We start from the raw sequence: 13963 nt of genomic DNA on the forward strand, positions 1-13963 counted from the left end.
GATTTGTTCAGAAAATTTGCATCGGGATACGAGCATTACATCGGGTTATGAGTTTGTTGATACGCGTACAGGCCGACCTAGTGGTATGCAGGCAAAACGTGCCAGAGAGTGCACTCCAGAAAAATCTTTACTGCCTGATTGTTATAATGGAAAGGGGACTCCCCTTCCAAACAGTAACACCTCTCCTCCTCCCCCCTCCTCACCATCTTCCATACGCCAACAGGAGTCCTCAGCAAGGGTAAGTAATAACTTGAACATACTTTTGTAGTGTAGATTTGGATGAATTAGGTATAAAATTTAGTTTGAAGTGAAGTTTTTGGGTAGTCAGAAATGGATTAATTCATTTCCCATTATTTCTTATGGGGAAATTAGCTTTAGTTTACGAATTTTCGAGTTACGAGCTGTCTCCAGGAACAGATTAAATTCTTAAACCGAGGTACCCCTGTACTAATCAAAATTTTACTTCCAATTTTTCAGACAAATTAGTCTAACAGGCTTGGTATCTTCTTTTGATAATGACTTTATGTACTTCTTCAGACAACCTATAGATACAAATTGAGTGCATCTACTCAAGTCATTACTATGCTCTGTTACACAGTGATGGGTTAATTAACAATACTGACAATTCCAATATGGAATAAATAAATCTGCACAAGACATGAACTTTCAAATGGTATTTACGGCAAGAGACGAGTCCTAATTTGACTTTTTGGATTGACCGGGTTACTATATCCTCAACTTCTCCTTCCACGAGATAATTTTTTCATCACGTATACTACCTTCAAATATTTGATCTATACAACTAATTATTCTATCTGTAATGCATTTTAATTTAAATCTGGCACATGTATACCCAAACTTAAGGGAGGGATTAGGGAAATTAGGGAAAAGAACCTTTAAATATGTTTACAATTCTTCAATGAATGGAATTACATTCTAAAGTTTTATTGAATAAAGTTTCTTTTCTAGCATCCCATGCAAAGCGATGCATACTAAAGCATCTTACTTATTTAAGCATTCCAGTTAATGCCCCATATTCTAGTCTTGAAAACTTGACACCACTACCTAAATCACGGGGTAGGATAATTGACTGTTGTTGCCAATTGTGATGATGTACGTACTGTAAAATGAAATTGGCTCCACTTTTTTAAAACAGGCAAAGATATTATAAAAATTAAAGATAAAGTAAAACATATGAGTAACACCAGAGAAAGAGAGGAAAGTAAAAAATGACTACAGAACAGAAAGCCGCAGCATATGATGGCTGGTGTGAAATCTAAAGCTTGGCTTCAATCAGAATGGATTGCACATTAATACTGTAGGTAAAACGAAAAGAAATATCATTAAGAAAATATTTCTTCAGAAGTGTTTTTGCAGATATACAAAACCTAACAATTTGCTAATTATACAATGCATTACATATTTGTTAACATATCATGGATACACATTACTGCCGACACACTCCAATAATACCATACAGCACACTGAAAATAAAAGGTGTTATATATTCAGTGATTTTCTATTAGTAATACATTATTAATTAAGAACACAGTTCAGTACATTACAATTAATCAAATCTCAGCATCAATAAATTTGTGAATACAATACATTAAATCACTGAAACTCACCTCAAAAATCAAACTTGCTAAAAAGCACTTTTCACATGTGCTAATGCATGCACAGTAATCCAAAATTATATAATACATATAATACAGTATATACAATAGAACAAAATCTATAAATTTAAAACTATTACCATGTGTACAGTTCTAAAAGTTGTGCAAGAAACACTGGTAAAAGTTGTCCATTGTCAACTTGATCAAGTGTTGTGAATATACTGATAGCCCTTAATAAATGGTAAGCCAGTTCCTATTTTCTTCTGATAATCAAGGTACTTTTCTCCAAAGAAATTTATAAATGTCACTTCAAAATGAAGCCCTTAATAAATGGTAAGCCAGTTCCTACTTTCTTCTGATAATCAAGGTACTTTTTTCCCCAATGAAATTTATAAATGTCATTTCTTCAAAATAAATCCCTTAATAAATGGTAAGCCAGTTCCTACTTTCTTCTGATAATCAAGGTACTTTTCCCCAAAGAAATTTATAAGTGTCATTTCTTCAAAATGAATCCTATCATTGAAGAAGATCCAAGAAGCCAGTGTATAAGCCACAGCACAAAATGGGTTAACAAGAATAAACTGAGTGCCAACACTCCACCAAAACCATCCTACATAGCTTGGATGCCTGAAGAACCTGTAGGCACCCCATGTGACGAGTTCATGATTTTCTTGTCTCTTTGTTTGAACTATGTGATTGAAATTGGTTTTAGCCGTGAGCATGGCTGATTTCCTTATAATCTCTCCCCAAAGACAGATTATAATTCCAATAACACTAACATACCAAACTTTCTTCATATCTGGGAGCAACCACCTCTCTAGAAAAAATTCTGCCCAACTGGCAACTGCGGCAATGCCATATGCCCAACTGTGGTTCAAGAGGTATGAGTCTAGACTGAGGGTTCTGGGGTTACCAATAGCAGTTGTCAGGTACTCAGAGTAGTGGAAAAATGTTAATACTACCATATACCATCCAAATACATGGTATGATGCCTCACACAAAGCTGTGACAATAATGCCAATACCACACACAGATCCCAAGAAACAGGCTCGCACAGCCACCTGAAAAATGTGATTAGACTATTAGTGATTTACAATAACACCAGTACTGTAATTTAAATATATAAATATAACATTTCACTCTTTAACCCTGATTTTATCAGCTATCCAACAAAGATTTAGGATCATGGTATTTGAACCTGACCAAAATTATACTTCTTTCATAAAGCTATACCCATGGATATACATAATGCAGGTACAGTACTGTATTTCCAAAATCGAGTCCAAGCAGTGTGAAGAGTTCTGTACCTCAGGGCACAGTCAATTCACCACTGTTTTTCCCTATTCTATATATCAAATATAGACAAAAAACAAGCATCTAATGTAATGAAATGCCAATTTGTGGGTGAGCTCTGGTGGTTTTCTGTAGCCACTATCTCTGCTGTAGATGCCATCTGCTAGGTGCTATCAGTCGTGGCGTTCTCTGGCCTACTGGGGATCTAGAGCCAGAACCTGGTCCCCTCACAGAGGTGAAGGGAGCTGTGGCATTTACATACAAAGTTATTATTCATTTATGCCACCACTGGGGAAGGCACCCAGAAAGTCAGCGAGTGAAAACAAACCACAGCTGGCTGCTTTCCAAACCTGCTGGCTCGAAAATGGCCACAGAACTCCCCCAAACTATGTAAACAAACTACTGGAAATGTTACAAAACTAGCAGCCCGTTCATTCACCCTCTCGTATGGGGTGAGGAGGGGGCAAGCCATGGCTCACAGCCACTCCATCAGTTGATGAATGATGTAAGAACCCAATTCCTTGGGGTAGGGAGGGTGTTCTGGGTGAGCTCACCAGAGCTCACTCAGAAATTGGCCAATTTATGAGCTCACCTAGAGTTTCATTGCATTCAATGCTTATTTTCTGGGGAGAGCCCCTTGTAGTTCCCTGAAGCAAACTACCCATGGAGAAGGAAGAAAAGAGCACCTACAAGGAAGAAGGGAGCACTGCAGATATCATAGTGAAGACAAGACTATCGACCTAGAAAGCCGACCCAGGGCTACTCGGGCGCTGAGGCCCCGGGAACATTGACCAAATACCAGGGAAGAGCTGGGGCAAACAGGCAAGCATTTAGGGGCTCAAAAGAGAGGCCCCTTTAAAACACCTGAAACATGTTCATAATCTCGCACTACTCAAGAGAGTGGGTCTGGAAAAAACAGTGCCAGAGTTGGAAGGCACCATGGGAATGAACCCCCTAAAAGCCCAAAGAAAAAGCTGGCGAAGAGCAGGTAGTGCCCAAACCTGACGGTTGCAGCAGCAGCAAAATGGGCTGAACTGAAGGAACCAGTATATAGCCCCAAGCCAAACTCAACCCAAAGAGAACATTATGCAGGCAAAATTCAGGCTCCTGCACAGCTATTCGACCAACCCTAGAGTCACCTTGGGCCAATTTAACACCAAACAGAGATGGAGCTGTAAGTAGAGCAAGGCCGAATAAAGCATGAAAAGGGACACTGACCAAGAATCCCAGACCTGCTCACATTTTTGGAAACAGTAACCAGCTATTCAGAAATAGCATGTTACTGTTCAAATATAATTTATTTATATACAGTATTCTTTTTTACCCATAGGGTTATAAACCCATGGAACTGCCTATCCGATGAAGCCATAAATGCCAAAACACTGCTGAATTCTAAAATCTAGCTCTATAAAATCATCAGGACAAAAAGGGAACCTTTGACGAGCTGCCAGCTTCCTGTCCTCGTCAAAACCACTGGTGAGATAGAGGCCCTCAGGAAAATTCAGGTAAACCCTGTAAACCAGGTATGCCAGTGCTGATCTATCAAAACTTAAAATACTAAAGAATTTGGAGGGTGCTGATCCAGTCCACTTCTTTTAAAAGGATAGATGTAATACAAGCAAGGAGCAATGGTTTTAAGCTCAACAAGCCGCAATGTAAAACAGAAAACAGGAGATGCTTTTTCAACTGTAACGTTATAAACTCAGGAACTGCCTACCAAAGCAGTAAATGGCAAAACACTGCCGAATTTCAAAATCCAGCTTGTTAAAATCATCAGGATAAATGGGAGGATCTTTGACAAGCCACCTATTTCCTGACCTTCTCGAGGCCACTAAAGATATAGTGGCCCTGAGGTAAATTAGGTAAATCTTCTGGTGACTCTCAGTGGAACAACAGCCAGACATCCATTATATCCAGAGGTCATACCATGAGTCTCTAAACATGTCTAGTCTCAGACATCTATCCAAGGAGCACATTAAGAAAGGGTATGATTTGATTAGCAAATTTTAGATCTAGGCCATGCACAGATACTCAAAAATTATCAAACACTACACAGATGATTTCCTCCACAGTCCCACAGGTGCACCTAGAAATGCAGTTGTCCTGACAATGGGTGATGGCTAATATGTTGAGTAGGGAGTCTGTATAAACAACCTTTCAGATCAAACTATTTGCCTTACTTCTTATACTAAACTGAGTACAATTCTCCAAACTTGACACATTAACTGTAAGTGATTATTATCCATAACTGTGCTCAACTTTTTAAGACATAACTGCAACATGCTCGTGACTGAAGCTAGACACAAATACAAAAAAATTATTAATGATGGTAACAGTCCATTTCATGTGATTCCATCACATGTTGACCTCCAAATGTATGATAAGAGCTGATGATTTAGCCAAAGAATTTGCTTTGAAAGGAGTTGCTAATAACCTTGGATTGTCAATATGCAATCTGAGAACAATAGTACACCGAGAACTTAAACAAAAATCTGAGTAGATCTGAGGCAAAGTGAAATCAACACCAGTAATTCCATCTATCATCATACTATCATGCAAGAAGAGCCACGCATCTATGGATCATCCAATAAAATTAGCAGACTTCTAGATGTTACTACTGCTTGGCTTAGACTTGGCTGTAAGTATCTCTAAGAATTGTCATTACCTCCTGATGTAGACCTGTACCCTCCATCACTATGTGATGGATTGAATGATGTGTGAATTTGGAGGCAACTCTTTAACAAATGTTCAAGAAATTGAATTTTTCATTCAAAATGAGCTACCCGAAATTTTAGCCAAATATCCCCAGTTGGTTAACTAGGTAGTAACTAAGTGACTGTAACCTATCCACCGCTGCCCACTGGATGGGGGGTGATGGCGGTGTGCAGGACAAACATATCAATTGTGACTCTAGCTCTTCACATATGTCAGTTGCTTAATTTAGAAACTGTACTTGAGGTCGGTCTCGAATCCATTATTGATGTAACAATATACATTAAACTTTGTAACTAGGACATCAAGACTGTAACTTGCTTATCTAAATCAAGTTAGGTGGTCAGTTCTTGATCCTACTATGTGCCTCTGTAACCCTTTCCACTACCACCCACAGGATGGGTGTGGGGTGCATAATAGCTGAACTAAACCACCTAAAACAAATAATTGACAATTTAACTGCATTGTAATACCAGTCTACTTGTGTGAAAGCAGTTTATGCTCACCTGCCATTCAGCTCCACGGAAGATAAGGACTATGAAGATATTAACGAGGAGGTAGAACCCCCCACAGTAGGCCCAGGGCCGCTGCCACAACCACTCCACTACCTCTCCCACGCCTGGCCACCTGCTCCCACACGCTAGTATGAAGTAACTCAAGATGCCCAGGCCTAACAAGAAGCTCTGGAGGCTTATTTGAGCTTGGCGGATCATCTCGGAGGAAATAATGATCCTCAGACGGATCCAGAGATGGAGTTACGCAGACATCCAGTATATTGTGGAGATGAAGGGCAGCGCCGGTCCAAATTTGGAGAAGACTGTGCGAGTATATTCCCTTGATGGTGGAATATAGCAGTCAGCGGAAGTCACAGCTCACAAGCATCGTTGTAGTCAGCAGATAAGGGTATACGAATTAGTACAGTAACGTGAGTCAGCAGCAGACCTTGGCACAGCTTATCTGCGTCGATGTAGACGTGTAGAGGCTACGAAGCTAAATGTGTATTGTAGAACGGCATAACGTCTGTCTTCAAGACGTGCTCCATCAAGAAGGATAAGAAGCTTGAGGTGTGGAATATTAAGATTAAGCTGGTTGCTGCTGCCACTTCTTCTTCTTGTTGATAGTAGGTGCAGTTTGCATGAAGGGTTTGTCCTCCCGATGACTGCACCAGTACTGATGTTGTTGGACGCTTTTATGTTGAAGACGATCGGAGCTACCAAGGTGCTTGTTGCTTTGTGCTGTAGATAGAGGAACGGTGATTAAAACAGAGGTGTGTGTTAGAGGGAGACTTGCCGCACCGTAGGGCGGTGTGTTGTGTTTATGGCGTCAGCTGATCCTTGGTGTTGCGACGAGGTAGTTGTTTTCTGTGTTTAGCTGTTGGTGGCGCCAGGTATAAATGTGGCGCGGGTCAGATGTGACCCAATTTGTTGGTCGATTGGAGATATTTAGCCAGTGCTCTGACTATTTGGTATTTTTCTTGTGACGAGTGGTCACCGCCTCCTAATATATGCTCGATGGTAAAGGGTATTTTAAGTGCGATAAAGACTTGTTTGAAATTTACTCTGGCACTATAATGTCGGAAGCAGTGCAGGAGATAGTGTTCGACTGTTTCAGGCACCTGACAGTTAGTACAGAGTTCGTTGATGTCTGTTCTGTACTTAGAGCTGTGTGCTGCTAGTTTGGTGTGTCCCAGCCTTAATCTGGTCATCGTTACATCAATTTCTCTGCTTTTATATCGGACATGTTTCCAAGTTTCCCATTTCTTTTTAATGGACCCATAGTGCAAAGGTGAGCATAACGTTTTCCAGTTTGTTGCAAAATCCTGGGAGATGGTATCTTTGAAGGCTCCTTTACGTGCAACATGGGGAATTGGATGACGGGTGAGGTGAGGCGTGTCGTGCATTGCTTTGGCTAGTTGGTCTACCAGTTCATTATGGAGAATACCACAATGTGCTGGGACCCATTGGATAGAGGTGTCATAACCGTTCAATTGATGTTTGTGAAGAAGTTGAAGGCATGGGTAGACAATCTCCTTGCATGTTTTCGAAGAGTACGAAATTGCTTGAATCGCGCTCTTGGAGTCACTACAGATTGTATATATCCCAACTGGTAATGTTGTGATGATTTGGAGAGCTTGATACAAGGCATATAATTCCGCTGTGAAAATAGATAGTTGGTTTGGTAACCGCCATCCCTGCTTGAGATGGTATTCCGGTATCCATACAGCGCAAGTGACCGAGGGTACGTTGTTCGTGAAGATGCGAGACCCATCTGTGTAAATCTCTGTGGTATTTGGGTAGCAATTTTTCATTGTTGAGACAAAGACTGAGGCTATGGCTGAGTTTGGTGCAGATTTTGGAATGTTGTCCTCGAGTTGTATTGCTGTATTAGGAGTTGTATAAAGCCAAGGTGGAATGGGGGGAACAGGAGGTTGGGTTTCACAGTTTTGAAGTAGGGAGAGGTCTATATTGAGGTTATTTGTAGCCCGTGTGAGGAAAGGTTGCGAGTGAATGGTTGGGGAGCGGGGGTTATATGGGTTAACTGTTGGGTTAATTTTTGATCTGTATGGGTGTGTCTGGTGAGCAGTGGTGCAGAGTGACAGATAGTTGGCACACATAATGTCTCGTCTGGTGGTTAGGCTTGTGAGGCCTGTTTCCCCGTAAAGTCCGAGGATTGGAGTTGAACGCATTGCGCCACATATAAGTCGCATGGCATTATTTTGTATGACCTCGAGGCTCTGTAGGTTAGTGGGCGCCGCCGACGCATATGCCTGGCAACAATAGTCTAGTTGGCTGCGAATGTAGGTTGTATAGAAACGGAGCAAGATTTTATGGTGTGCTCCCCAGGTGGTGGCTGCTGCCACAAAGGCTTTGTTTACATGGTCTCGCTGCCGGCCACAGTTGCCAGCTCTCAGCGGCTGACGGCACCCACCTGAAGGACTAAATGTACCGATTTTGTGATAAAAGTTGCCCAATATTTTTGTACCGATTGATACGCTGTTTAGAGTAATTTATTTTAATATACAATGTACATTACACGATATTAATGATTATATTAATATTATTACTTTATTTTTAATAAAAAAACGTGATATTAGGATAACTCGGCAGTACTTTAATTTACCCGACTGCCTCTATTTCTCTAAATTTACCTGAATTTACCAAAGGGGCACTATTGTTCAAGTGGCCTCGACGAGGACAGGAAGCAGACGGCTTGTCAAAGATCCCCCATTTGTCTTGATGATTTTGTCAAGCTGGATTTTAATATTCAGCTGTGTTTTGGTATTTACAGGTTCCGCGGGTAGGCCGTTCCATTGGTTCAATTCGTTGTACTCACCTAGTTGTGATTGCGAGGGTTGAGCTTCGGCTCTTTGGTCCCGCCTCTCAACTGCCAATCAACTGCCCGAAACGCTGCGCGTACTAGTGGCTTTACAAGAGTGCAATTACTGTACTATGCTATGTATTCTCACAAACCCAATGTACCTTCTTGTATATAAATTAAATAAATAAATAAACTGGTGTACAGATTCCTGAGCCTATTGGGCTCTATCATATCTATAATATGACGCATTGAAAACTGCAGGCAATACTAATACCTTGGTGTGAATATTAAGTGACTGTAAATGAACTACAGTTGAAGCTTAAAGAAAGGCTAAGTCTTCTTAAAATGCTTGCTGGAAAGCATTTTAAATAAAATGTTATGTATTATTATGTAAATAAAATGTATTAAGTTCTAGATATTAATGTTTTTCTTGCCCGAAACGCATTGCGTAATAGTGGCTTTAGGCATTGTATGTACTAGCTCTATCTTTATATCAATCCATTAATGTAACATCACTTGTATGTATGTACCTTACCTGAATAAACATATTTATATTTATTTATTTATTTAAAAGCACATTGGATTACGAGCTCACCATAATGAGCCCGTGCTACATGGACATTGCGTTCTGAGTAGGTAAATCTAAAACAACAACAACAAGCACATCGGTATTAATGTCAAATATGCCAGAATGTTCTACTTGATGTTCATCAGGTCACTAGTCGACTACCATGCCCTGCACCTTATTAATCACTCTAGCAGTAGGCTGAAAGCTTTATAGAAAATCCAAACGCTTCTTCGTCTCAATGCTACGGGCTGCTACGATTCTTCGTGCGGGTCGTATTCCAGGGACCTGCCCGAAACGCTACGCGTACTAGTGGTTGTACAAGAATGTAACAACTCTTGTATATATCTCAAAAACAAATTTCAAAATGAAGCCATGAGGATAATTCTTGGAGCCTTCAGGTGCACAAGAATCAAAAACATGAGGGAGGAGCTGAAACTCCCAACCATATGTGAAAGAATTGAGCAGCTCAATACTACCTTCTGTGTAAGGGTTAAGAGAGCTCCAACGTCACCCTTACTACTTAGAGAAAAACTGACTAGTGCTGTCTGTAGGCGGGAGAGTGTTGCCAACGTACCAGCGGGCAACCTATATGCAAGCTGGTTGAGTATAAGTGTTGCCAATCTCATTAAACTAAGTATTCCTATTGTATGCAAAGTACTAGCCAATGATATTCCATTATATCTGTACCCTGAAATACAAGTATCTTACACGCCCATCAGCAAAAAGAGCAAGGAAAACCCAGCACTCCTAAAAGCAACAACACTTGAAACAACTGATTCCAGCATAAATAACACGGCCTCACGAGTACTATTTATTTATTTATATACAAGAAGGTACATTGGGTTTGTGAGAATACATAGCATGTGCACAATCGACTTGAGAATGGTCCAGGACGGACCGAAACGTCGTCGTCCCTTCAATTTCTAGTGTGTGGTCTGGTCAACATACTTCAGCCACGTTATTGTGACTCATCGCCTGCACATAGCATGGTACTTACAATCTTGTATAGCTACTAGTACACGCAGCGTTTCGGGCAGAAATGTTTACTTTTTAATTATGTTTACTTTTATGTTTCAGGGATATTCTTGCGCGGGCCCTAAGCCTCTGGCTGGCCCACTAACGACTATGCTTACGATGATGGATCTGTTCAAATGTCAACAGGTCGCACTGCAGCAGCCTGTAGAATATACAAAGACAACATATGTACACAGACCACAGGTGTGAGACTCGATAACTGGTTTAGCTCCACACATGCAGCATTAGCTGCACTGCAACTTGTCACTAGCGCACTGAAGAACAGTGGAGGAGTAATTTTCTGTGATTCAAAGTCAGCTCTTCAGGCCCTTAAAAACCCAACGTGCAAAATAGACACTAGGAATGTTGTAACATCCATTACAAACAACATTGTTAATGCAAAGAGCAAGAGTTTCAGAGTCTCATTTGTATGGGGATACCATCTCACATAGGTGTTGTCCAGCATGATGACACAGACAAGGCTGCTAAAACTGCATGTGATAAGCCTGAATTTGAGTTGGATATGGCATTCCACTCTTTGCTGTAAAAGCCGCAATATTTCAGGAAATTAGGGAAAAACAGAAGAGCAGTTACTGACACACAAAGGCCAGTAAGCACGAGTATAAAGAGCTATGACATGTTTAGAACCGAGAATTATATGTACGGGCAGCATAAAACATCCACTAGACAGTGTGATTTTGTAATTGCCAAAATTAAGCTGGGATATCGATATCTATTGCAGGTGGCTGCAGGTAATGAATCCCCCCAATGGTGAACATTCCAATTGTAAACTATGTGAACAAGAGCTGAGACATACTCTCCAACACTATATCTGTGATTGCCCTGTTATAAGTGACTTCAGACCAAATGGTATGAGAAACTTTGAGCTCTTTAATTACATCATACACTCAGGAATATTGGAAGATATTCTTGTGCTGTGCCCAGATTTTGCTAGTGGGAGGCTACTAGATCAGCCTCACATTTTATATTCTCGCCTGATTTTTAGTCAGAGTTGATTTGTTTTTGTATTGAGGCTGGTATTTTCTCCCCCGATTCCATGTATGACTAACCATCCTGTGAGATGGGAATATTGGATGAACTTATAGCTAGTTTTTGATCTACACTGTGTAATATCTCATTGAATAGGGTAGCAGCACATTGCTGTGTATACCTAATTTTGCTTATTAAAAAATCTTGAGACGACTTCGGAAAAAGTGTATGTTGGGAATACATTTAAACTACTATACATTTAAATACTACTATACAAAGAGAAATCACATTAACGTTCGAAGCGTCATCAAGGCTCCTACCTACCTACCTTGTGTAGTTTCCGGGGATCAATATCATAGACCGGGCCCCGCGGCCCGGTTTATGACCAGGCCTCTTGCCTTGTCGGTTCCTGTGGATTTCCTTCTTTTAATAATTTCTATCTTAATTGAAAAGTGCTCACGCCATCATGTCTCACGGTTGCTGGAGGCAACTGAGCCACCAGCAGGGTATTGATTGATGCAAGTAGCAAGCTGAATTAATAATAATAATAATAATAATAATTTATTCAGGAAAAGTACATACATAGTTGCAGAGTTACAGTACAAACATTCTGTTTGATTTAAAGGTAGAGGTAGTACATACAATACCTAAAGCCACTAGTACGCATAGCGTTTCGGGCAAAGGATTTAGGTCTGAACGTTGAGAATTTGTAGCTAAAGTAGTCCAATATTTTATTTAGCAACTGATACGGGTTTCAAAGTATATATTTTAATACACAGAAATACACTACAGTTAAGCGTAGTAGGGAAAAATGTGACTAGCACCGTCCCCTTCCATCGGCAAAGATGGATGAATGTTGGATGAACGAGATCAATTAGCACCCTTAATCTGAAATCGCGGTAGCATATTCCAGTCAGAAATCTCTTGTCACTGGAAGTGTTCGTGCGGGGGTCAACTAAAATTTTTATTAGAGACTCTAGCTCTCGGACCCCGTCTTACTAGTTTTAAACCATCGTATCTTGCACATTTTACATAGTAAAGTCCTATTCATTCCAGTGTATTGATTCGTGGTTATATGTTTTGGGAAAACGTATATGGTGTTTTTACTCCCTAGTCACAGGACCACGAGTTTCACTAACAGGGATCAATGACCACAGCGGCCCAGTGTCGAGTGGATGAGTTCCACTTAGATGTATTGGGCTATACACCCGCCGTCGTCGAGTGCGGATGAGTGTGGTTGACCTTCAACCCTCACCCCTAAGCCTAACTATACATATCTCATTCAAATTCCTGACATTCTCCTTACCATTCATTCTTTTCCTGGGTTGATGACCATCCATCCTTGATTGGTTTGCATAATTCCTGTTTTTTTAAGGCTTTGTAGAAGAGCTATCTAGTTAATGCAGCATTGGTGTCCCTGTGCTCCTAAGGACCTTAATAATATAACAATGGCAGTGAGCTTTACTTTTGATTTTATTTATTTATGTATGTAAATCAGGAAAGTTAACACATTATTTATTTATATATACAAGAATTCTTGCATTCTTGTACAGCCACTAGCACGCATAGCGTTTCGGGCAGGTCCTTAAACCCAATTTTCACACGCACATACCCACAGGAAGCAGCCCGTAACAGCTGTCTAACATCCAGGTACCTGTTTACTGCTAGGTGAACAGGCGCATCAGGGGGTGAAAGAAACTCTGCCCATTTGTTTCCGCCTACACTGGGGATCGATCCCGGAACCTTCGGACTAATGCGAATCCCGAGCGCTGACCACTCAGCTGTCAGGGCCCCTAAAGTATAATTTATTGATATTATCTACAATTATAATACTGTATTCAAATCAAAAACCACCTTTCACCCTGATGCCCCTGTTCACCTAGAAGTAAATAGGTGTATGGGAGTTAGACATGGAGCGAGTATATTATTGGGATAATCTACTCACTACAGACTGCTGCTATGGGTTACTTCATGGGGATGTGTGCGTGCCTGTGTGTAGATATATCTATGTATGTAGTAGATGTAGTGGAAAAATAGATTGGTAAGAAAGGTAAAGAGCAAATAGCTAGATTCTGCAAGCACAAATAATAAACACAGATAACAGAGCGGAAAATCTGTTATAAACAAAATCTCTCGATTATGTTTTCGTTGTACGCGTGACACTATTGTTTTTTATATTATTCAAACATTTTCACCTCCCCTCAAAATAAGAATGTAACTTTTGTTATAAAAAAGCAAAGATGATGCTTAGTCACATCTGAACCTGACAATAAAACACCACCCGGCAAGCCTACACCACCCGGCAAGCCTACACCACCCGGCAAGCCTACACCACCAGGCAAGCCTACACCACCAGGCAAGCCTACACCACCCGGCAAGCCTACACCACCAGGCAAGCCTACACCACCCGGCAAGCCTACACCACCCGGCAAGCCTACACCACCAGGCAAGC

At 40.7% G+C, this 13963-nt stretch overlaps 1 protein-coding gene across 1 annotated transcript; it reads right to left on the reverse strand.

Annotated features, from left to right (window-relative positions):
* Window positions 1-1794: 1794 nt before the first annotated feature.
* On the reverse strand, window positions 1795-6483 carry Icmt (isoprenylcysteine carboxylmethyltransferase ste14). The gene is made up of 2 exons (XM_045744937.2): window positions 6128-6483; window positions 1795-2677 (listed from the first exon to the last, which is right to left on the reverse strand). The coding sequence occupies exons 1-2, from the start codon at window positions 6332-6334 to the stop codon at window positions 2015-2017; spliced, it is 870 nt and encodes a 289-aa protein (XP_045600893.1). The 5' UTR covers window positions 6335-6483; the 3' UTR covers window positions 1795-2014.
* Between the last annotated feature and the right edge of the window lie 7480 nt (window positions 6484-13963).

Source organism: Procambarus clarkii, chromosome 8, assembly GCF_040958095.1.
Source record: "Procambarus clarkii isolate CNS0578487 chromosome 8, FALCON_Pclarkii_2.0, whole genome shotgun sequence".
Taxonomy (NCBI): Eukaryota; Metazoa; Arthropoda; class Malacostraca; order Decapoda; family Cambaridae; genus Procambarus; species Procambarus clarkii.

What these genes read in the sequence shown, in the direction of transcription:
- Icmt (XM_045744937.2), bottom strand. Translation starts at nt 6,334, where the DNA reads ATGATCCGCCAAGCTCAAATAAGCCTCCAGAGCTTCTTGTTAGGCCTG. An exon ending in TCCGTGGAGCTGAATGGCAG is followed by an intron (nt 2,678 to 6,127) that starts GTGAGCATAAAC and finishes CACATTTTTCAG; the next exon opens with GTGGCTGTGCGAGCCTGTTT.